Source organism: Pygocentrus nattereri, chromosome 8 (assembly GCF_015220715.1).
Source record: "Pygocentrus nattereri isolate fPygNat1 chromosome 8, fPygNat1.pri, whole genome shotgun sequence".
Taxonomy (NCBI): domain Eukaryota; kingdom Metazoa; phylum Chordata; class Actinopteri; order Characiformes; family Serrasalmidae; genus Pygocentrus; species Pygocentrus nattereri.
Genome location: NC_051218.1, coordinates 25965422 through 25989871, shown reverse-complemented (window position 1 = coordinate 25989871; position 24450 = coordinate 25965422). Strand labels below are relative to the sequence as shown.

General features: G+C 38.2%; 1 protein-coding gene across 1 annotated transcript in view; it reads left to right on the top strand.

The window, feature by feature from the left end:
- il1rapl2 (interleukin 1 receptor accessory protein-like 2) overlaps positions 1-24450 on the top strand; it is a 366695-nt gene that overhangs the window by 207839 nt on the left and 134406 nt on the right. Inside the window, exons 4-5 of the mRNA XM_017713361.2 lie at positions 19888-20074; positions 20369-20522. Coding sequence (XP_017568850.1) covers positions 19888-20074; positions 20369-20522 — 341 coding nt within the window. The remainder of the gene's footprint in view (positions 1-19887; positions 20075-20368; positions 20523-24450) is intronic.

The window sequence follows — 24450 nt, the reverse complement described above, 5'->3', positions numbered from 1 at the left end:
TCACATATTTTCGATAAGACATTTCATGCCGTACTTTAAACTTGTGGAAAACATATGAGCATGCATTTTATCTTGAAGCAGTTTCACAGTGATTATTGCATTCACATTTGTGATGCATCTGGAATTTGAAGGCCTAGAGTAATGTTTTTTTTTGCACAAAAAATCCCACCCACTGGAAATCAAAATGTGATCGGTTGATATACTGATTATACTGATAGTTAATGTAACTTGTTAGGACTCTTTAGTGCTTGTTATCTTAACCAAATGGAGAGCTCACTTAGCTTTATCTACATAGAGATCACAAAGAAAAACTATTCCTTATTGACCAATTTTCTACTGAGCATTGAAACAAAGACAAAAGGTTGGAAGTGCTGAATCAAAACCTGATCCTGTCAACATAGAATGTATATCAAATGTAATTGTAATTGACTAAACAACTGCATAAGTAAACAATTAATTGTGTAATTTACTTGTAGAAATATGACAGTAATAACTACAAAAATTTGTATTAACATGTCTCTTATAGACTTAATGAAAATATGATTCAAGGTTTGAGATATGACTTTTTCGGTGGGTACTGGAGCAGTGTGACGCTTGTTAAGACTTGGCTGATGCAACCTGCAGTGCTAATGCATGCCAAGACCTTCTCCTAACACCCATTTTCCAGAATTTTTCTAGTCAGCCTGTCCTCTATCTCTAGCCGTGATGGAGAGCAAGGCACATTTCACGCCTCCACAGAAACAATGGAGGCGTGTTTAGCTTTTGTTCAATAACTTGATGTCTGTAAAGAATAGGACACATGTTGCCTGGCTCTGAAGAATACCTCCTGAAACACTACCATTGCTTGTTTTTATAGTAATTATCTCTGTTGCTCCAGTGTTTTCTTTCTTCTTTCTACAGTCCCTTTTATACTCACTTGTACTCCCCACCCCCTTTGTCACTTTCACTCTCACAAGTAAAGATACTGAGATGTTTATTATTAACTTTATCATACATAATATTATATAGTTGCGCACAATGGTGTCTTCACTGCAAAAACATGCATTGAACATGAAGCAGAACAAAATAGCAGTTCAGATCAACACTCCAAACCAATCAACCTCTTTTCACGTTTTCTCTGTTAGAATAGAGGTATAACGCAGTGACATGATCAGTATCTGTGTCTTGTTCTTTTATTTACTACTATGTATGGATTATACACAAATTAATCATCTATTCAAAACATAGCAATATCTTAATATGCAGTAACATTGTTTTAGTATTTTTTGTACCCACTGAAAAATCTAGATTTGAAGTTAAAGACTTCTGATACAGACTGTGAATTTGATGCAGTTAGTGTAGAACTATATTAATTTGGACATTAACTCTATAGAACTGAGAGTCACGCTGGCATTCCATTCTGAGAATGTTATGATAGCCCCTGAACTCTTTTAAATCTACTGCCAGAGGAATTATTGGTATGTCCACTTTGGCCAGAGTAAAATGTGTTATTGTGTGGAGCTTTCTGTATGCCTCCATGTTTTTTGTCACTGTATTAAAGATTCACAAGGCTTCCATCATTGTTGGATTTACTGTTATTTTTATTTATTTATTTATGTTCTCCTAAGTGAGTGTGTAAACATATTCAGAGTGCCATTCAGATTGGCAATTCTTGTTTGTGTTTTTTTAATCAGACTAATGATAAAACATGAATGATACCTGACTTAAAATACTATTTATATGTTTTATTGTTGAAAAAGATCATTTGTACCAACTATGCCAAACAAATCTATGAAGTTTTAGGTCATATTCTTTACATATCATATAAACACAAAAACTAATTAAAAGGGCACCTAAAAAAACCCTTAAGTATTTGACACTTATTTATGTCTGTGTTCATATCTAATGTATCTGAATTCAAATCTGTTCAAATCACATGTCTGTTCATTCTATGTAAATAAATAATGTATTCATATATAGTTACATCTGTAGTGCTCATTATTACATAACGTCTGCATAAGCAGCACATTAGATTGTTCCAGCGGAGTAAAAAAATGCCATGAAAAACTGTATTTCTGTTTATTTCCCCTTCAGTTTATCTTAGTGCGAAATAAGCCCATTGTGTGTACCTGTGTACTGTGTATCACAGTAGAATGGAAATAAAAAGTTTCTTAGCCCGTTGTCATCTTGATTGGATGCCTTTTGCTCTATTTGACCTCTAACCTTGCTCTGCCAACAAAAACATTCAGTGTAATAACTAAATGTAGTGTGCATTATTTATACATATAAATATTTCATATTTATGATATGCATGTTAAAGGTCATGGTGTTAGAATAGATCAGGTTTTTTTCATCTCATCCTACATTATAGCTACAGCTATACAGCAAGCATCATTTGAATCATGTAACATTTTAGAGACTTTGTGTGTCTAATCACATTTTTCTCTTTCTATTTACCTTGACTTTATTAAGAATAAAATGGCTTAAGCAGTAATGCATGCCAGTATAATAAGTATCAAAATGTTGCTAAAGCCAGTGAACTATTTGTTCTGCTGGTCAAATGCTATGATCAGATGTTTATCCCTAAAAATCATGAAAAAAACTACACCTGATCTATCCTAAGCTTTCACATGCTTTTAAAATAATCATTTCAAAGTACTATTGTGTTGTAATTGTAGATACTAAATTAAACTGAGTTGTGAATTAAGTTATGTTGTGACTAGGCTAGTAATGTTAGCTGAGGTATCTGTTTTAAAGATTGACTGCCTTTCTTGGTATAAATTTCAAGCCATGTTACCTACTTTGGCTTTTGAATATCAGGGTCTTGGTTTATTGTTATGCAGAAATAGAGGGATGATAAGCTCAGAGATGTTGAGGAGGTCAAATAATAGCTAGCAAATTCTAAAATCAAGGTTGGACTGAAATGCTCATACTTACTAGAAACACATTTTCATCGGAATAAATTTTTTTAAATAATCTTTTTATTGGGTTTATAACAAGACATCACACACAATAACAGCGAAAATACAAAGACCGTTGTTAAAAAAGGAAAAAGAAAAAAAAAGAAAATCTATGTAAATAAATGCAGAAAAAAAAAAAAAAACAAAGAAACAAAAAAAATCAAATATCAGTGTCAGTCATTCAAAGCAACCTGAAAAGGATATTAAACTTATAAGAAACAGTGATACATAAATATATATCAATAATTTGTAGTAATTATTTTAAACCCTGAGATATTATTTTAAGGCAGGTCCAATCAAGACAACTTGTCTAAGCAATTAAAAAAAGGGTTTCAAGTGTTATAAAATCTTTGGATGGAACCCGATTTAACACTTCTAATCTTCTCCATTTTCACCACATTACACAATTCTTAGATCCACATAGAGTGAGAAGGGGGGATAGGAGATTTCCACTTCAAAAGTATAAGTTTCCTAGCAAGGAGAATGGCCATAGAAACAAAATCTACCTCCACAGATCTCAAAATGGGTGGTTCAGGGAACACACTGAAGATGAAGAATCTTACATTGAATTAGACCATGTTTAGCACATATAGAGATTCTGTGCACCTTCTGCAACATGCGATCCCAAAGTTCTTTTGAAATAGGTTCCTCCAGCTCTGATTCCCAAAGGGCCTTGATATGCTCTAGGGATGGCCATCAGAATAAACTTAAAACTGCAGTAGACATAATACATTTTTCTCTTCTGCATACAGGGGAAGCTATTCCTTCATAGGCATAAATAGCAATTAGCACCATGTATCTTATTGTTCATAAGATATTTCTGCAGTTACATCTTTTATTTATTTATTTATAACTTTTATTGGTGTCTATGATGCTCCTTCTAGTGGCAGAATTTGTGTTTCTCTCATTGACAGGAAGCCAGATGTTCTAACTAATCTTACAATGTCTTCCAAACCATGTTGTTGGTGATGTTACTTTTGCTGAATTCCATATGGGTCTAAATCCCCCTAAACCTTTATATTGGCATTTGTCTGTCCATAGAACTTTGTCCAGATTGATTAAGTGCAACATGCTGCTAACTTTACTTCACTAATATTAGTATTTACTAATATTAAGTAAGACCAAGGACAATGCATTTCATATTTGACAGGGCTGCTTCAGTTTACACCCATTTCTATTGCTGAGGTTGACCCTAATTATCTTTATCTCAAGGATGTTGTGTTGCTGAGGTTGAAAAGGGTTTTAGTTAAATAGCCAGGACCCACCAGTGGGTCCATCCATCCATCCATTTTCTACGCCGCTTCTCCCTCAGGGCCGCGGGGGGGTGCTGCAGCCTATCCCAGTGGTCATCGGGCGGAAGGCAGGATACACCCTGGACAGGTCGCCAGTCCATCGCAGACCAGTGGGTCTAGAGTTTTGCTAAACACTTCTATAACCTAAGAATAACCCATGTAGTAAATCAACAATAAGCGTTAATATGTAATAAACCTGTATTAAACCAGTATATAAATATCCTGGATAGGGGTTTGTCTCAAACAACAGATCAGAGTATTTGGCCTTCCTGGAGCGAGTGGGTGGGGTTCTGGAAAGTGTCCCGCCTACAGACTCCATAGTCCTACTGGGAGACTTCAATGCTCACGTTGGCAATGACTGGGAGACCTGGAGAGGCGTGATTGGGAAGAACGGCCTGCCCGATCTAAACCCGAATGGTGAATTGTTATTGGACTTCTCTGCCAGGCATGGACTGTCCATAACGAACACCAAGTTTGAACACAAGGATGTTCATAAGTGTATATGGTACCAGAGCTCCTTGGGTCAAAGGTCAATGATCGACTTTGTTGTCATTTCATCTGACTTGGGACCATATGTTCTGGACACTAGGGTGAAGAGAGGTGCTGAGCTGTCAACTGATCACCAACTGATCTGGTGGTGATGGCAGGGAAGACTGATGGTCAGATCCGGTAGGCCCAAGCGAATAGTGAGCTGAGTGTGCTGAGAACGACTTTCAGAGGCCCCTGTTCGGAATGATTTCAACTCCCACCTCCGGGAGAGCATTTCTCACGTCCAAGAGGAGGTAGGGGACATGGAGTCTGAATGGACCCTGCTCAAAACCTCCATTGTGGAAGCTGCCAGGTGTAGCTGTGGCCAAAAGCTTGTGGGTGCCTGTCAGGGCGGTAATCCAAGAACCTCCTGGTGGACACCGGTGGTGAGGGAGGCCGTCAAGCTGAAGAAAGAGGCCTTTAGGGACTGGTTGGCCCGAAGGATGCCATGAACACGAAGGAGGGCATGGGAGGAGTTTGGTGAGGTCTTGGAAAAAGACTTTCGCTCAGCCTCAAAGAGGTTCTGGACAACTGTCCGGCGACTCAGGAGGGGTCGGGGTGGCTGTGCCCAAGCTGTATTCAGCAAGGGTGGAGAAACTCTGACTTGGAATGAGGATATTTTCAGTCAGTGGAAGGAACACTTTGAGGAACTTCTTAATCCGGGAGACGTGCCTCCCTCACGGGAGTCAGGGCCAGAGGCTTCTGGGGTGTCAAGTTTCATTTCCCTGGTGGAGGTCACTGAGGTAGTTGGTAAGCTCCTCAGTGGTAAGGCACCAGGGGTGGATGAGATTCGTCCAGAAATGCTTAAGGCTCTGGATATTGTGGGGCTGTCATGGCTAACACGCCTCTGCAATATCGCATGGACCTCGGGAACAGTACCCTTGGACTGGCAGACTGGGGTGGTGGTCCCTATTTTTAAAAAGGGGGACCGGAGGGTGTGTGCCAATTATCGGGGTATCACACTGCTCAGCTTCCCTGGGAAAGTCTATGCAAAGGTGCTGGAAAGGAGACTCCAACTGATAGTGGAACCTCAGATTGAGAAGGAACCATGTGGATTCCGTCCCGGGCATGGAACAATGGATCAGCTTTTCACCCTCTCACAGATTGTTGAGGGGGCATGGGAGTTTGCCCACCCAGTCTACATGTGTTTTGTGGACTTGGAGAAGGCTTATGACCGTGTTCCTCGAGATATCTTGTGGGAGGTCCTCCAGGAGTATGGGGTACCAAGGTTCTACTCCGGGCTATACAATCTCTGTACTCCCGGAGTGAGAGCTGTGTCTGTATACTCGGCATTAAGTCAGACTCTTTCAGTGTTAGCGTTGGACTCCGCCAAGGTTGTGCTCTGTCTCCACTCTTGTTTGTGATATTCATGGACAAAGTGTCAGGGCGTAGCCGGGGTCAGGAGGGCATTATGTGTGGAGGCCGGAGGGTGGTGTCTCTGCTATTTGCAGATAATGTTGTTCTTTTGGCGGAATCACATGGATGCCTCCAACGCTCGCTGGAGCGGTTTGCAGCTGAGTGTGAAGCGGTTGGTATGCGAATCATCACCTCCAAGTCTGAGTCCATGGTCTTGGCCCGGAAAAGGATGGCATGCCCACTCCAGGTAAGGGGAAAGGACCTGCCCCAGGTGGAGGAGTTTAAGTATCTTGGGGTCTTGTTCACGAGTGACGGGAAGAGGGATCGTGAGATCGGCCGTAGGCTGGGACAGGTGGCAGCAGTAATGCGGTCACTGTATCGGACTGTACTGGTGAAGAGGGAGTTGAGCCAAAAGGCGAAGTTCTCTGTTTACCGGTCGATCTATATCCCAAACCTCACCTATGGTCATGAGTTGTGGGTAATGACCGGAAGAACGAGATCGCAAATACAAGCGGCGGAAATGAGCTTTCTTCATCAGGTGGCGGGCTACACGCTATACAATAGAGTGAGGAGCTCGGTCATCCAGAAGGAGCTCAGAGTAGAGCCGCTACTCCTCCGCATTGAGAGGAGTCAGCTGAGGTGGTTCGGGCATCTGATCCGGATGCCCCCTGGGTCGCCCTAGGACCCACTGGAGGGATTATGTCTCCAAGTTGGCCTCCGAGTGGCTTGGGGTCCCCGGGAATGAGCTGGAGGAAGTTGCGGGGGACAGGGTCATCTGGGATTCTCTGCTCTCCCAACTGCTACCGCGACCCTGTTTGGACTAGCGGTCAACGATGATGGATGGATGGATGTAATAAACCTTGAACTTTAAGGAACATTTTGTGATAATTATTTCAGAAATGGGCCATACAAGACAATAATTTATTAATACACTGTAGTTTATGTTGTGTGTATTTTTCAATCTGTCTTTAGACCAGTGTAACTGTTTAAACTGTAAGATTACACTGCTATCTTTCTGTCTTGAAAGGATAATGATAGTTTCACCTACCTTGCACTCAATCCTCATGCTGATTTGCCCTCAGGGATGGTGGATGAAAATTGCCTGCATAGCTAAACCTGACACGTTTATATTAAAGCAGTCTAATGAACTGATTAATTAATTAAATAGATGAACCCCTAAAATATTCTTAGACACTCATTAGACATAATGACAGATTGGTGTTAATACTTTGTGCCACAGAAAATGTTTGAGGGTCTGAAAGTCCAGGTTTATTAACCTTTCGGCTGCCACATCTCCTTTGTAAATGTATAATAGAATTCTTTGGCACAGAACCTTTTATGTTACTGTCTTAGTTTAGTCTAAGGCTGTTGTCCTTCAGCTACTTCAAAGGTGAGCTTTTATTTCGCAGTCTGAGCTTTGCTTAATTTTTGGTGTAGTTTTTACTGACACTGTCTCTTTACCATGGCATGATAAGAAATGTGTTGATGCTAGACTAGCTGCTATTTTATTAGGTATTTTTAGGCCAAGCTAAAATACTAGCATCCAAGGCATTCCTTACAACTATAGTGTTTTACAACATGTATACTATAATGACATATAACACTCACTATATGCTATTGTGACACTTTATGGATTAAAATATTAATAGAGTTTGCAATAAGCACAAAGTGTTTAAAATCTTGTAAAGCGAGAAGCCTGAGGGTAGTTATAAGCAACCAATATATTGTTGTTGAGCTGTTGCAGTGGCAATATACATGCACAAAGTATGTCATATGAATATCTTTGAATGTTCACTAAATGGGGTTGTTTTTTAGGAGCTGGGCTCGGCACCTTTGTTCCAGTGAAAGAAACTCTTAATGCTTCAGCAATCCAAGAGATTTTGGACAATTCCATGCTCCCAACTTTGTCGGAACAGTTTGGGGACAGCCACTGCCTGTTCCAACATGACTGTGCATCAGTGCACAAAGCAAGGTCCATAAAGATATGGATGAGCAAGTTTGGTGTGGAAGAACTTGACTGGCCTGCACAGGGTCCTGACCTCAACTCGATACAACACCTTTGGGACGAATTAGATCGGAGACTGCAAGCCAGTCCTTCTCATTCAACATCAGTGTCTGACCTCACAAATGCGCTTCTTCAAGAATGGTCAAAAATTCCCATAAACACACTTCTAACCCTTGTGGAAAACCTTCCCAGAAGAGTTGAAGCTGTTATAACTGCAAAGGGTGGGCCTACATATTAAACCCTATGGATTAATAATGGGATGTCACTCAAGTTCATATGTGTGTGAAGGCAGACGAGTGAATACTTTTAGAAATATAGTGTAGCTTAAACAACTCTATTGTTTCTCTGTATTTGAGTCAGAAAAATGTACAGAGAAAAGACTAACAACCAAGCAGAAAGTAACTTAGCAAGCATAGCTGAGCAGATTACCTATCTGCCTGTCATCTGACCGTCCATTCATTTACACAACTGACCATGCCAGCATTAGCGGAATCCCCATCTAGCAGTATACTGAGTAACAACTTTACCTTCTTTAAGATGCTGATATACATAAGCCAGAAATAGTTTTTAGTCAGTCATGGAGCAAGCTGTGTCTGCATATGTAGAGCCCATTGCTTCATTGGCTTTGCAGGACAGGGGAATGTCAATAATGCATACCGAACACGGACAGTTCTCAGATAGGTCAAATAAGCAATTTTGAATCTGTGATTTATTTCTTTTTTTCCCCCCACTTTAACTGAATGTTCAATCTAAACTCACTTTTATCACTCAGACATTTTTTATATTTTACATGGTTTTCCCTGGGGCCTTAATATGATCAAAAATGAAAAGACTTCAAAAGTTTTTTTGTTAGAACATGCTCTACTGACTGAAACTGTCATCTTCAAATTGTCTAATATTGTTAAACCTCAGTTGTCACCATTTTAAACTCATCAGTGTGTCTTTCCTCACATCAGTAGTGCTTGTTCATTACTCTGTAGAACAAGCCACCAAATACGTGTGCTTTATCTGTCTTATTTAGATGATACCAATAACTATATGGGACTTCAGAATTGGCTGACTTTATCAGAAAAAACAGAAAAACAATTTATAGATTCAGCTTATATATAGAATATGCAAGCATTTGAAACCATTATTTGCAAAAGTAGTGTTATTAAAATGTTATAAAGTAATATATTTAATATTCGAATAACTTGCAATGTATTTTATTTTTCAAATGGAATAATAAGATAAAGTTCTAATATATTACCACATATGAAAAAAAAATGGATCAGGGTCCTCAGGTTCAAAGGCATGCATATTAGAAGAGGTGGGAACCTTCTACTAATGTGCACATCTTTTTGTTTTAATATGTGTGCTGGGACTATCTGTCCTGGACTACTGGAGCATCATTTCTCCTCAATTACTTATGTCCTAATTAGCAACCCCAGGAGAAATGAGCATAGCTGTTTTTTCACCCGCAGAGCCCTAAAATTTAGCTTCCAGTGACTACTACATTTGCCTTGCCGCTACCAGTGATAGCAAGTGTTGACAAAGGCTATCTCCCTTTATAACCATCACTGCAATGAATGAAAGGCAGTGCAGTGTAAGCAGGTTTAGGGCTTGAAAGACTCACTTCTTTATATGTCTACTCTCATTGTGGCCACAGAGACACCGAGACATATCCTCTCTCACTCATTTACCCTTGGGCCCATTGATCCACATCACATCAACGTCTGATCTGGAGAGGTTGTTGATGAGCACTCAACGTGGTTGATGATTCAACAGAAATAGAACTGAGTTAGTACCAGGTCCTGCCATGTACTGCATACTCAGCACAGGACTCAGGCTAAGTAAAGTCAGACAAACTCTGAGTGACATGAATGCTTAGTTGCTTAGGTTTTCCCAAGTTTTACATTTTTTTTAGTTTAACTCCCAGGTTTAACTCTTTTATTACATAAAATCAGTTGAACTGCTTCATGACATTTTCATGACTTATGCTGTCAAAAATGAATGCTTTTGTCAACCAATGCAATACTGCTGTATAGCTGAATGAAAATAATTGAAATTTTTGTTTTATGTTGCTCGAGTGGTTCAGATGATTTTGTATGAACACCACCAAAAATGTTTATTTGCTATCTTTAAATGTTGCATTGATTTGATAGGTTTGAAAATACAAATCTGTATAGGAATAGGAATCTGTTAATAGGAAATTTAGAAAATATTAGGAAATTTAGATTCCAGGAATTTTTCCACTGATTAGAGAATTAGAGTCAGAATGGTTTGCAGGGGTGCTGATTGGAACCAGACATCTGAAGCATATAATGTTTCTAAAATCTACCTGAAAATTACTACATGAAATGCTTATATGATAAGAAATGTTGTGAGTTGCCTGAGAGATACATGCACAGTGGTGTAAGGCAAAATATCACTCCAAAAAAAAACTTGTTTTTCCAGATTTATTATTATTTTGCCGTTGTCAATTTTTCATCCGTGTAGGTTTACTAGTTTTTGGATTATGGTCAAAATGACTATACTTGTGTGGTAGATATCGTCACAAGTTACTAAATGATTAAGTTTCTCTACAGTTTGTTTTATGTTTATACCTCAGAAACATGGAAAATCAGTGCACTGTCTTTTTTAATGCATTATTAAATTTTCAATACAATGACAAATTTTAAAGCTCATTAAATATCCAGTCTTTGTTAATCATTTGGGCTTAAACTGAAGAATACTTTTGAGTTACGATTTTGTCAAATGATTAAATTTAGTTGTAATTGCAGAAATTAAATATAAATATCACTTTTTACACTGTGTGTGAAATATGTGAGCAGCACCTTCTCTAACTGATAGCTGCTGACACTCTCAAAAGTGCTTTCAGTATCATGGAGAGCAGCAATAATTCTTATATTGGAATAAGATTAATGATGACATGAAATCCACTGGAGCATTTTGACTTACTATGCATTATTTTTCATTATCAACATTAAGCAGATGTCTTTCCAGAAGGAACAGACATGCATTAGCCCTTTATACTAGGAATAACATAAGCTTAACATAATCACACATTAATATTTGTTCTACCTTTATAAAAAAAAAAAAAAAAAAAAAAGGAAGAAACAGCTGATGATGAGCTGATGATCAGGTAACTTCTTCCAGTGGCAGAAGAAAGAAAGAAAGAAAGAAAGAAAGAAAGAAAGAAAGAAAGAAAGAAAGAAAGAAAGAGATTTAGATAGTTTCTAGTGTCTCTTATTAAGTGGTTGTTTTTTTGGTAGGAAAAATGGTTCAGTAAGAAGAAAAAATTAGTGGGAAGAAGGTGTATTTACAGAATCTGTTTATTAGAGCTTTTACAGTGATCATGATCATAGTTCATAGCATGGGTCAGTGCCCAGGCAGACAGGGTTAATGCAGGATAATCCACAAAAAAGTCTATGTAAACTAGTAATAAGCAATAGATAAATAGAAGCAGGGCTCCAAACTGCTGCAAATCAGAGGGAACCAGCTCCAGTTCAGGAGATTTATCAGTCTGGAGAGTTCTGTTCCAACACATTTGCATCTAACATTCAGTTGCTGATGAATAAATAAATTAGTTGGGTCTGGTGTCTTAGATTAGAGTGGGAACTAAATGCTGAAATGCTGGGTGGTAAATGCAGTCTCTTCTTTAGTTCACCCTACATATTTTCGATTAACTTTAAAAAGTAAAATAAAAACGAATAATATATAAAAAATATTTTAATTACATTACAAGTATTTCTAGATCTTGATGAGGGATTTCTGTAGAATGAAAAAAAATCTCAGAATAAATTTACTTCAGTTGAAGGTTTTATATATATATATATATATATATATATATATATATATATATATATATATATCCAAGGTCTGTTATATCAGCCAACAGATGACTTGGCTAGCATCATGCTCAGTGATGAGGGAGATGAAGGGCTAATTACACTCTCTTGGACTCCTGGCCAGAGATGGCTGTAGCAACACTGATGATGAACTGACGATCTTATCTCCCAATGATAGGGCCAATACTGAGACAATTGCACCACTCAAAAGTCCTTAATGATGCTGTTTAGCGATTCATAAATGCAGTAAGGCAAATATAATATGAACATGTAAAACCAAAAATATGTGGACACCTGACTATCACACCTATATGAGCTTGCTGGACATCACATTCCAAAACCATGGACATTATGAATTTGACCCCCACTTTGTGGCTATAAAAATCTCCATTCATCTGAAAAGGTTTTCCAAAAGATTTTGAAAAGGTTTTCCAAAAGGTCAAGCACTGATTTTGGACAATGTATGCCAAAGGTGTTCAGTGGGGTTGAGGTGAGGATGTGCAGGTGTTTGGAGGTCCTCCACACCAAACTTGTCAAGCCATGTTTTTATGCACCTATTTGTGCACAGTGACTCTGCAAAAGTAAAGGGCTTTCCCAAACGTTTGCCACAAAGTTGGAAGCTTATAATTGTCTAAAATGTTTTTACATGCTGTATCAATAACATAACCTTTCACTGAAACAAAGGCGCTCTTATCCCAAAGCCTGAAAAACAGCCCCATATCATTATCTGTTGCTTCCAGAAGCAGTTTGAAATCTGTTGTAAATGATGCAATGGGTGTTTTTACATGTTGCTCTTGATGGTCCTGCTCTGTGAGCTTGTGTGATTTACAGTTTTGTGGCTGAGCTGTTTTGACTGCCAGATGCTTCCATTTCACAATAAGAGCATTTACAGTGGACCGGGGCAGAGCTAGCAGGGCAGAAATTTCACAAACTTACATAAGGCGGTGGCATCCTATGACAGTGCCCTAAAGGAAGCTTCGTATATGCAGAACTTCTTCAAGCCTGTTGGAAAACCATTCCAATGTGGTCCCTCATGAAGGTGCTTGAGAAGATGCCAGAGTATTTAATGGTGACAGCAAAACAAAAAAAGGTCAATTTTAAAATCTATATTTTAAAGTAATTTTGATATTTTTATGCATAATTCCTCATATTGACATATTGTTTTGTTATTGTTTTTGCTGATGTCTTCAATTTTCATCTATGAGCAAAATAACAAAAAGAAATGAAAAGATATACATAAATAATTTAAGAAGGGCAAAAGAGAATTCACCCTTTTCACCATGGTTTCACCAGTAGATTTAATCAGAAAAGTGTCACACCAGCACAAAATGGAGTTCAAGATAAATATTTAACAGTAAAGCATGTAGTTTACCTGTCACTCATTTCGTTCCAGCAGTTACATGGGTTGAATACTAGAAATAAATCTTGACATGGTTGTAAAATAGAAATGCAGCCATTTGCATGAAAGAGTAAAGATCAACCATTATTTGATTTGCAGTTGATATTAACACCATAAGAGAATGAAGTGTAAGAACTACATCTTCTCATCTTGATTATTCATAGGTCCTCTGGTAAACTAGGAGTTTAGAAATGTAGTTTTAGCTTCTGGGCATGTTAACTGCTGTACAAATATGTGATAAAAAGTATGACATCCACAAAAAATCCCTTCTGTGCCACCTCTTCAAACACTTGCTGAATCATCTTGCCTGTTAACCCATTATATTCAGCTCTGCCGCTGGCTCATTTGTCCACACTTCAGAAAGAAGCTGCCTAGCCAACCACACCACCAACACCTGCTCAAAGTACTGCGAGAGGGCTGGTCACTGGTGCATTAATATCCCACTTCTGACACCAGTGTATCATCAGCAGAAAAAGACTGCACGATAATCATTGCACTTTAAAGACGAATGCTCTTTTATTAAACAGACAGCCAATAAGAACGACCACTCAGCACTAACCAAGTGGCTTGGATAGCAGACAGGTCACTTCTAACCATACAATTCTACTCCATGGTACAAACCAGCACTGACACCACCACCCCACAGTAAAGCAAGAGCAACACATCAACACCTCATAAAGCTAACGACAGCTTATTTACAAGAATCGTCTGTTATATAGTGACCGCGGCATTGCTGTAGAGCTTCTTCATATGGTCGCTTTGCATAGCTGTGTCTCCCACATTTCTACAGCCATGTGAGCAGTGGTGGGCCACCACAGTATCCTTTATATCCCCAAATGACCTTTTGGCTTTATTTGCAAAAGTTTTCTTTAAATGTGGCTGTGTGTGAGAGAAAAGTGTTTCATTTCCAAAACCTCTTGCTCTTCTCCACACTCACCATTGGATTTGAAATGCTCACTCACTGGAACATCGTCACAACATAAGCATTATATTACTGATAAACACCCCCAGGCTTCATTTTCCCTCAATTTAGTCAGACACCTGTATGTGTTAAATGGCTCATGAAATTTGCTCTGAATGAAACAAATGGATTCCTCATTTCCTATTGACTGCTGTCTAAAAGCAAGACAGGACACCTTACACAGCTTATGTACACCTCAATGGCATGCACACGTTCAGACGACTCTAGATATTAAATACAGATAAAATGTACAGGGCCAGGAAAGAAGGTTTTGCTTTGATTTTGAGGTTAAAGGCAGGTAGTATGAAAACGTTTAGCTGCCTCAGTTAAATTGTATGTTTTGTTGATTTTCTAAGTGAAAATAAGTGTGCATCCTCTGTAGAAAGCACACATGCATTTTAACACATGATTATTGTTCTGGTCAACATATTAGAAAAAAACTATATATATATATATATATATATATATATATATATATATATATATATACAGTGCCTTGCAAAAGTATTCGCCCCCCTTGAACAACCTTTTGCCACATTTCAGGCTTCAAACATAAAGATATGAAATTGTAATTTTTTGTGAAGAATCAACAAGTGGGACACAATCGTGAAGTGGAACGAAATTTATTGGACATTTTAAACTTTTTTAGAAATAAAAAACTGAAAAGTGGGGCGTACAATATTATTCGGCCCCCTTGTGTTAATTCTCTGTCGCGCCACCTTTTGCTGCGGTTACAGCTGCAAGTCGCTTGGGGTATGTCTGCCACCACCATGTTTGACAGTGGGGATGGTGTGTTCAGGGTGATGAGCTGTATTGCTTTTACGCCAAACACAACGTTTTGCATTGTGGCCAAAAAGTTCGATTTTGGTTTCATCTGACCAGAGCACCTTCTTCCACATGTTTGGTGTGTCTCCCAGATGGCTTGTGGCAAACTTTAAATGAGACTTTTTATGGATATCTTTGAGAAATGGCTTTCTTCTTGCCACTCTTCCATAAACGCCAGATTTGTGACTTGTGACAGATTTGTATGACTGATTGTTGTCCTATGGACAGTCTCCCACCTCAGCTGTAGATCTCTGCAGTTCATCCACAGTGATCATGGGCCTCTTGGCTGCATCTCTGATCAGTCTTCTCCTTGTTTGAGCTGAAAGTTTAGAGGGACGGCCGGGTCTTGGTAGATTTGCAGTGGTCTGATACTCCTTCCATTTCAATATGATCGCTTGCACAGTGCTCCTTGAGATGTTTAAAGCTTGGGAAATCTTTTTGTATCCAAATCCGGCTTTAAACTTCTCCACAACAGTATCTCAGACCTGCCTGGTGTGTTCCTTGGTCTTCATGATGCTCTCTGCACTTTAAACAGAACTCTGAGACTATCACAGAGCAGGTGCATTTATACGAGACTTGATTACACACAGGTGGATTCTATTTATCATCATCAGTCATTTAGGTCAACATTGGATCATTCAGAGATCCTCACTGAACTTCTGGAGTGAGTTTGCTGCACTGAAAGTAAATGGGCGGAATAATATTGCACGCCCCACTTTTCAGTTTTTTATTTCTAAAAAAAGTTTAAAATATCCAATAAATTTCGTTCTACTTCATGATTGTGTCCCACTTGTTGTTGATTCTTCACGAAAAATTACAATTTCATATCTTTATGTTTGAAGCCTGAAATATGGTAAAAGGTTTAAAAGTTCAAGGGGGCCGAATACTTTTGCAAGGCACTGTATATATATAGAAACTGTGGCCTGTAGAAAGGTTGTACATTTTACATGTTCTGTTATATGCTAAACTGAAACATTAATTTAAATTCTGCTTTAGAATTCACAGGAAAAGGCAATATTTAAGTATGTTGCCTGTAAAGAATGTTTTGACATGCATATGCTGTAGGTATCTTGATATTTCTTAGGTTTGCAGACAAATAGGAACTGACAAAATGCTCCAGCAAAACAGCACTGCCACATCTGAAACAGTCAATAAAAACTGAAAGTGAATTTCTAAAGTTCTTTTGCAAAAATAAACTATTTAAGAAGAAACAGGAGGAAATATCACTATCAACAAATAGTAAACACATATATGCTGACATAATCCAACAACCTGTTACTGTGCAATTTATAAAATTATGGTACTCGTTGTTTTTGTTGTTCACAAGCTCTAAATTAGTCTACAATTTATTTATGAAACATGGAGCTGATCAATGTTCTGAAAAGAAGAACATACTGGATGTAGCTGAAATGGATCCCTGCTCCCTCATTAGGATTGTGCACTATGAAGGTGAAAAATGTAGTTTACCAAACAGCAGAAAAAACACATGAATCAATAAATTATGTTAATCATTAACCTGCATGAAAATTCTAGTCGTATAAACAAATAAACATTAGTTGGTGGGAGAGGTTAAAGATGACTTCTTATTCAAAGCTGTGTACATGTGTGTAATGTTTTGAGAAGTACAGGGAACAAGAACCAGAAAAAAATCAAACTTGAAAGCTTGTACAAACCTTGACTCAGCTGTACATTTTGTTACTTGATTCATCTTAGTCATCCAAGATTGCAGTAACATACAGTAACCAGTAAGTATATTGAGCAGCAGACAGTGTTTTCAGTGGCTTAGTGCCATGGTTAACATTAACTAACATTCCTCTGCCCATTGCTTAGTAACAAGACACATTGCAGTGTTTGCTAGAAAATTGTGGAAGACTGTATTGCCCTCAAAATCACTTTGGAATTCCATTTTACGATTTGTGCACCAACTATAACAGTGACCTAAAACCAGTCAGGGGTTCCATTCCAATCACCACCTTTATGATGTGATTTAACACACTAATGATACAGTCTTCATATTGCTTACCAATAGAGGGTACACAGTATCGTGCAAAGCATAGAATAGAGCAAAAAAGGTTTCATATTTCTTTGAATGAAAAACAAACAAACAAAACATGTTCTTTTGTGCTTTTCTCATTCAAAATGAAAATTAAGAGAGAGTTTCTTGTAATGAAAAAGCTTTTAGTAGAGTATAGAGCTAGTATCATAGAGATGCACAGATAAGCAGCTAGGTGTGAAAGATATGTAAATATGCTAGCTATTGATGGTTAGGGAAAGAGATAGATGGGTGGGAAAAGAGAGAGGGATAGGGAACAAGATAGATGGTTAGGGAAAGAGATGGATGAGGACTAGGCTTCCAAAGGCACTCCTTTTTCTCTTCTACTGGGACTATGGCCAAGTCTTTCCCACAGTAATCCTGTCATTCACAGAGGGACGCCCCACATACAGTAGCCTGATGTCCAACTCGCCAGCCGATGAATGTTTCATGGTGAAATGTTAAATCTTGGCATCCAGCATGCTGAACTTGTTAAAGGAGGTTTAGTGTCGAAGTGTGTCTGAAGCTGACACACCAGGCTGCTGTGTAATCCTTGGCCCCAAGGCCCCATGAATTTTTAATAAGAATAAGGATACAACCATCACCCCTGCACCAGAACCGCTGAGATGCAAGCTGCCCGTTAGGGGGACCACAGCACAAGATGTCTTGGGAGAATTCCCTCTCTGTGTAAAGCTGATTTGTTTTGAACCAGCCTGCTGAGCTTTAAAGGAATATTCTAGCATTTTCAACTTAATGTTTATCTGTTGCATCAACAGCACATAGCTGATTACCATCAACAGTAATTTTGATATATTTTCCTAAACTTAGAAAACACATTCACTCAGAAAACATCTATGAAAGAATCCAGTGGGCAGTTGTTGAATTCCATCATTAAATGTTTAAACTTATTTTTTATAGAACACATCTATATAATTCATTCATTCTGAGATAGGACTAGTATACCCATTGGAGTGGGACTTTCTAGGCTGATTTTATTTCACATCAGGGTGCTAATGATATAAACTAATTCTCAAAGCATGTCAAATTTTTATTTGCACTGGGTCATGCTGTTGCCTCACAGCAAGGGCCTCAGGTTTAATTCCCCAGCTGGACAGCCAGGGTCCTTTCTAGGTGAAGATTGCACATTTTCCCTGTGTCTGCATGTGTTTCCACCCACAGTCCAAAGACATACAGTTAGGATTGGAGAGCAACTCAGGAGGATAATCAGCTTATGTAGTGAATGAGTGATTTAATGAAAAGCATGTAGTAAATATTTAACTTTTAGAATTTTACAACTCATCTGAAACATGGTGGTACATGGTATACCCCTCTCAGAAACTCCCAAGATATTATATTTTTATTTTTTGCTGCCATTTGCATTTAGATATCTCCTAAAGCCTAACTCTGAATATCACTGGATTTACTGAACTTGTTAGCAAGTTAGCATCTCCAGAGGTGGCTGTCACATTCTGAAAGTCACATTCTGAAATATCGTATGTGTGCTATGGTTTTGAGTCTCTTCTTAATATGCATGCCCAAGAATCTTAATTTATGAAGTTTCTGGGTGTGAATTATTTTTTTATTCTTACTTATTTATTTATTTATTTACAGCAGAGGAAATGCGTGGCCTATACAAGAATCAGAATTGTGAATCAGTTTAGAATTTATTATTTTTTCCACCTCATGCACCAGAGGGTAGAGTGGTAATACACTGTCAGCATAATGATGAGGATAGAGTTTTCAGAGACTCTGTTTGATGGCAGTGGTATGAAAGTAAAAGTAAACTAAACTTACCAAGTACAAATTCTTTCATGTTTGTCTCATTCTAAGACCTGTATTGTTAGAGAATATTGGTCATAATTTAGAACACATATGATACAGTCACATTTATTTGTGAAACTTATGGAATTCAAATTGATCAGTGGCCTCTATTACAAGTGTGTATGAACCCAATTTCCATAAAAGTTAGGACATTATGCAAAATGCATAATGCAATAAAAGCAAGAATCTGTGATTTGTTCATTCTCTTAAACCTTTATTTAACTGACAAAAGTACAAAATAATCACTTTACTATTTTAGCTGACCAGCTTAATTGTATTTTCTAAATATAAAATTTCTGAATTTGATGCTTGCAACACACTTAATAGAGTTGGGAGAGTGCAAAAAAAGTTAATCCATTTTGAAACATTCCACAATAAGCAGGTGAATTGATAACAGATGAGGGTATCAAAGGAGCATTCACTAAAGGCTCAGTATTTGCAAGCAAAGACAGGTCATAGCTCATCACTTTTTGCCAAACTTCATGAGAGAACTGTCAAGCAATTCAAAAAAGAACCTTTCTCAATGCAAGATTGCAAAAAAATTAGGATTTCAGCATCTACTCTACCATACATAATATTGTGAAAAGATTGAAGGAAGCCAGAGATGTCTCTGTAGAGCAAGGCCAAAAAACATTGTTAAATGTATATAACCTTCACGCCCTCAGACAGCAGTGCATGAGAAACCGTCATGCTACTTTCTTAAATATAACCACTTTTTTTGTTTGCTTTTGTTTTTTTAAGAGTTTTTTGGCAAATGAGGTGTTTACCAGTGTTATGCTTTTAGTTGAGAATATTGGTGTACTTTCAGAACCAAATGCAGAGAATCAACAAATGCCACTGGATAAAGCAAATCATCAATTCTATTCACAAATATTTGTGTAAATCTTGTCTCCTCACAGAAACACAACATACTGCATGAAGGTGTCCATGTCCTTGACGGTGAAGGAAAATGATGAAGGTCTTTGCTTTAGCAGTCAAATACGTTACCTGGAGAATGCAGAAATCACCAAGAGCAAATTGATCACCTGCCCTGACATTGATGACTACCTAGCCCCTTACAAACAGCCCATCATGACATGGTACAAGGTATAGTATTGCATTTTTTGTGCTTACTAGAGGCATGGAGAGCTGATGGATGCTTTTGGACTGAACTATTTCAATAGTCATGTTTCCATTCACTTGGCAAATTAATTTTGTCAGACATATTTTACATGACTACACCTAACCTGAACCTAATCACATAATCACATTATTCAACTATATTTGTAACCACATTTTTATCTTGTTTAAAATAAATCAAGTCGTAAACCTGACTGTTTCAAAAAAGCTGTGTTTTTTTGGACTTCCAGACAGTACTCTTGCTTTGACTTGTGTCCACAGGAGTGTCAGAAGAAAGAATGGAGGAGCTCCATCATCATTAACACCACCAGTCTGTGGATTCCAGTGGTGGAAGAGGATGATGGGGGAAACTACACCTGTGAGCTACAGTATGGGAGCAGAGTGGTGAGAAGAACAACAGAGCTTAAAGTCACAGGTAACTCTTCCTCTTTTGTACATACATTGAGTCTGGAGTCACCATGATAACCTCATGGAGTCTCATAATCTTATAATTGTTGCATTCAGGCACTACACTTCCACAGCACACACTCCATTCATTTAAGGGATAGTCCTCTTTGTTTCCTGAGATCGAGATCATTATATACAAGAAAGAGCGTGTCTTTAAGAAAATGGCTTCTGGATTTGAACCCAATGGAGATGCAGGAGTAAGGCCTTATAGTTGTAGATATGGTGGAGCAGTGGAGCACCCAAATCTCTCACCAAGAGAACAAGAATGGAACTCAAAGTCAAAAATTAGCCAATAGGCAACAAGCCTATTGATGAATGAGATGAATTAGAAGTTAAGTACGTTGACTGGTTTGGAGAACATGTGGTTGGTGTAGTGTAATGGGTAATACCTCTACCTTCTACACTGTAGACTGGGGTTCAATTCCCTGTGGGGCAAGCACCATACACTACACCAAGACACCTGGCACTACCTTTGCTTATCTGTATAAAATGATCAAAGTTACTCTGAATAAGAGTGTCTGCCAAATGTCATAGCTTTAGATGCATTGAAAATTCACTGTTATGTGCTGTATATTAGAAAGAATGCTTGTGGTCACATCCTTTTTAGCTGCTACAGTCTCCCAACTTTTAACAAGTTGACTCCAGATGTGTTACAAGATCAAGTCTGGCCTGTAGAAGAGCTAGTAGTGTCTTCACACAGACCCTTCACACAGGCCCCCTTGTACTAGTATCTTCCATTGGACCTGGTCACTAGTATTTGTATTATTATTACTTACTTAGCACCTTCAGTGGGATTTCCTTAGTGGTATATGTACTTCTGGAGTTGTTCTGAATTTCATTTGACTGCCACACTATCAGAATGACAAGCAATTAAGAATGCTAATCAGCTGATGGCAGCATCTTCAGCTCAGTGGTCATAACAACAGCCAAGCTTGGGTATGAGAACTATGCTTCATTGTCTTGCATAAGCAATGACGTAATAGCCAAGGGACAACCTGCTTTTAATGTTTTAAATACTGCCAAAACAACCCATAGTCAGAAAAATGTATAATAAACAAAATAGACACTGAAATATTATTTGGGGGAAAAAACAGAAAGAGAAGGGTGTTATGTACCCACTACAGCTAGCCTTGTCTACTTAACCAGTGAAACTGCATTTGTTTAATCAGAGGAACAATTACAGGTGGCTGAAGTGTGAGGTTCGTTTGTTTGCTCAAGATGGTACCTCAGTCATTTTTGTTCCATTTGAAACTAGGCATTGTCACGGCATTTAGAGACTGAGTTGGTTATTTGACTTACGTATTTAATGAAAAAAGCAGATTTTACTATATATTCTTTGCTTTCATGTTGAACTATTTTGCATAAATGGGTAATATCATGGTTAAGAGCATCAGTTGTGCAACAGTTGCTCAAAGTTAGATGCCAATATAATCTTTATTTTTCAGAAAATGACAGAAGACTTATTGAAAGTGAGCTAAACATTCCTTTTTGCTTATTACTGTTTTATACAAACCACATTAATAGTGGGCCTTCCTTCTGAAAAAGGACATTTTTAAAAGGACATTTGTTAAGTGCATCTGAAAGAAAAAAAATTAAATTCCTAAATCATAATCGTCTCTGAATGTTGAAGAACAAATCTCAAATGTCTACCAGATTGTTTTTTATCCCATTGACCTAAAGTCACTTTTCATTCCAAGTCACTCTTGAATTTGATCCCTTTATGTGAGGTACAAGATAGGAGCTGTTTTTCAAAAAAGTCTCAGAGAAGCACTAACATGCCAGGTTGTTAGCTACACCTACCTAAACTCATTTATCTTTTTTTTAAGGTACACCTATCTTGACCCATCTATGACTGCACAATTTGTCTGTGGAAAGGGGACCATCCACTAAATAATTATTTGGGTTATGGTCCATTCCCAGCACAGCAGTGACACTAGCATGGTAGTGGCACATTACTGTGCATGGCACTTGTACAAATGGATCAAACACGGGTGCATTACTCAGGTTTTTACACAACTCAGTGTCACTGCTGTGCAGCAACATATGACCTAAAGTCAGCAATTGTAGCAAGTGTACCTGCATCAGTAGGTGTAGCTGCTAAAATTGCCAAGGAGGTGTTTCTAATTATTCCACTAAAATGTACAGTTAAATGTACAGTCCCTTATAGATTGAGCCCCCATATTATAGCTCACCCTCCCTCTTAAGCATGCACAAAGTCATTAAATATCAAACAGTGATGCAACTAGTACATTACTACAAGCATACAAGCTGCAAAGGTTTGTGAAGACAGCTATTATTATCAGCCCTGATGTCCAACAGATTTATTCATTTCTGCTTTTGACTAGCATCTCTTCAGCCATACAGCAGGCCTAGGATTCCAGGCCAATGCATCTGACCCTAAGGGTGTGTACTGGGTTCTGACGGTAGGACGAGCAGCTGCCAACTGCAGTGTGAAATCAAGCCCCCAGCTCATTCACCCTGGCCTGCCTCAGCCCCTCTGAACACAAAAGCCTAGCCCATCCCAGGGAGCTTCTGCACACCACAGCAAACAGCACTGATAGGATAGCTTGTATACAACACACAGCGGTGGAATCAACTCAGAGCTGTTCATCCTGCAGGGAGTCTCAGGAACACATTCTGCATAGCTTAGTAACTATAACTTCATAACAACAATGCTGTTATCTCTGTAGAATAGATGTCCACAAACGTTTATCTCCTCTTTATCGCATTGCAAATCATTATTATAGGCCTGCCACTATCAGGCAAGCTGGTAATGTTTTAAACTTTTTTGTTTATTTTTAAAAAAACAGAAATTGATATGCTCTGTTGCTTACTGTATGTAAGACTAGTAGAATTTAAAAGGCCCGAACAAATATTATTTGTGTGAATATATGTACCTAAAACCTTTTCAAAAGACTTCTCTTTTTCAAGCTGTATATGTAACTGTGCCTTTAAAATTGCTAAATGTAAATTACATCTTCTCTGATTGACCGCCCTGTATTCTGTCTCGTTGAAAAAGTAGACCAGTTTGAAACATTCTTTATAACTTCAGTGTGAACAGGCTAGATTAAATTGATATAGGCTGAATAGGCTGATAGAGGATCTCACAAAAACAATCAAATCAATATGGGACATTCTTGCAACGTAGTTTTCATATATGAACTGTATGGACTTGGAAGTGAACAGTAGGTTTTGAAACTTTAACTATGTTAATATACTACATCAAAGTCTCTTAAATAAATTGGAGTTCATTTGATTTATGAAAATTGCCCAAATCATTAACCCATAGATTTCCCCAAAAAATTATAATTAAAACATGTTTTAAAACATGATTTAATATTAATTATTTCTCACTCATAGCTTGTTGAACTGTGGTGAAATTCCACATTTATAATTTCACACAGTGAAAATTCATGTAAAGAGTGCAGAGTGAATGATAATAATGATGTATATGGGTTACCCAGTGTCAAGCTCAGACTGTGCTTTTTGTATCAACTGATGGGACAGTTGGACAGAAGACATCTCATGCCCTCGCGTCCTGAGCTAAGTGAGTCGTTTTGGTGTGCTAATGAGCTAAATCCTAGGAACAGGATGTATGGGCTGTCAGGATCTGCCGCTGCTTCCTTTCTGTCTTTGTCTACTTTAAGATGACACCAAATGACAAACTCATTTGTCTCCACATAGCACTCCATGACCCTTCATGTTCTGTCAGCCGACACTAAAGCATGTCAAAGGCATCACTCGGCCTCTCCCCTTCCTAGTGCTTACCACAAGTGGGAGGTTTTTCACACTCTTTCTCTCAGCTGTGCAGTGGTACTGCATCAAAACCAAGTGCTAAAATTCTTGAGTCGGTTCACTTTTGTGGCTGTTTCCCGTTGGTCTCTTAAAGGTTTGTG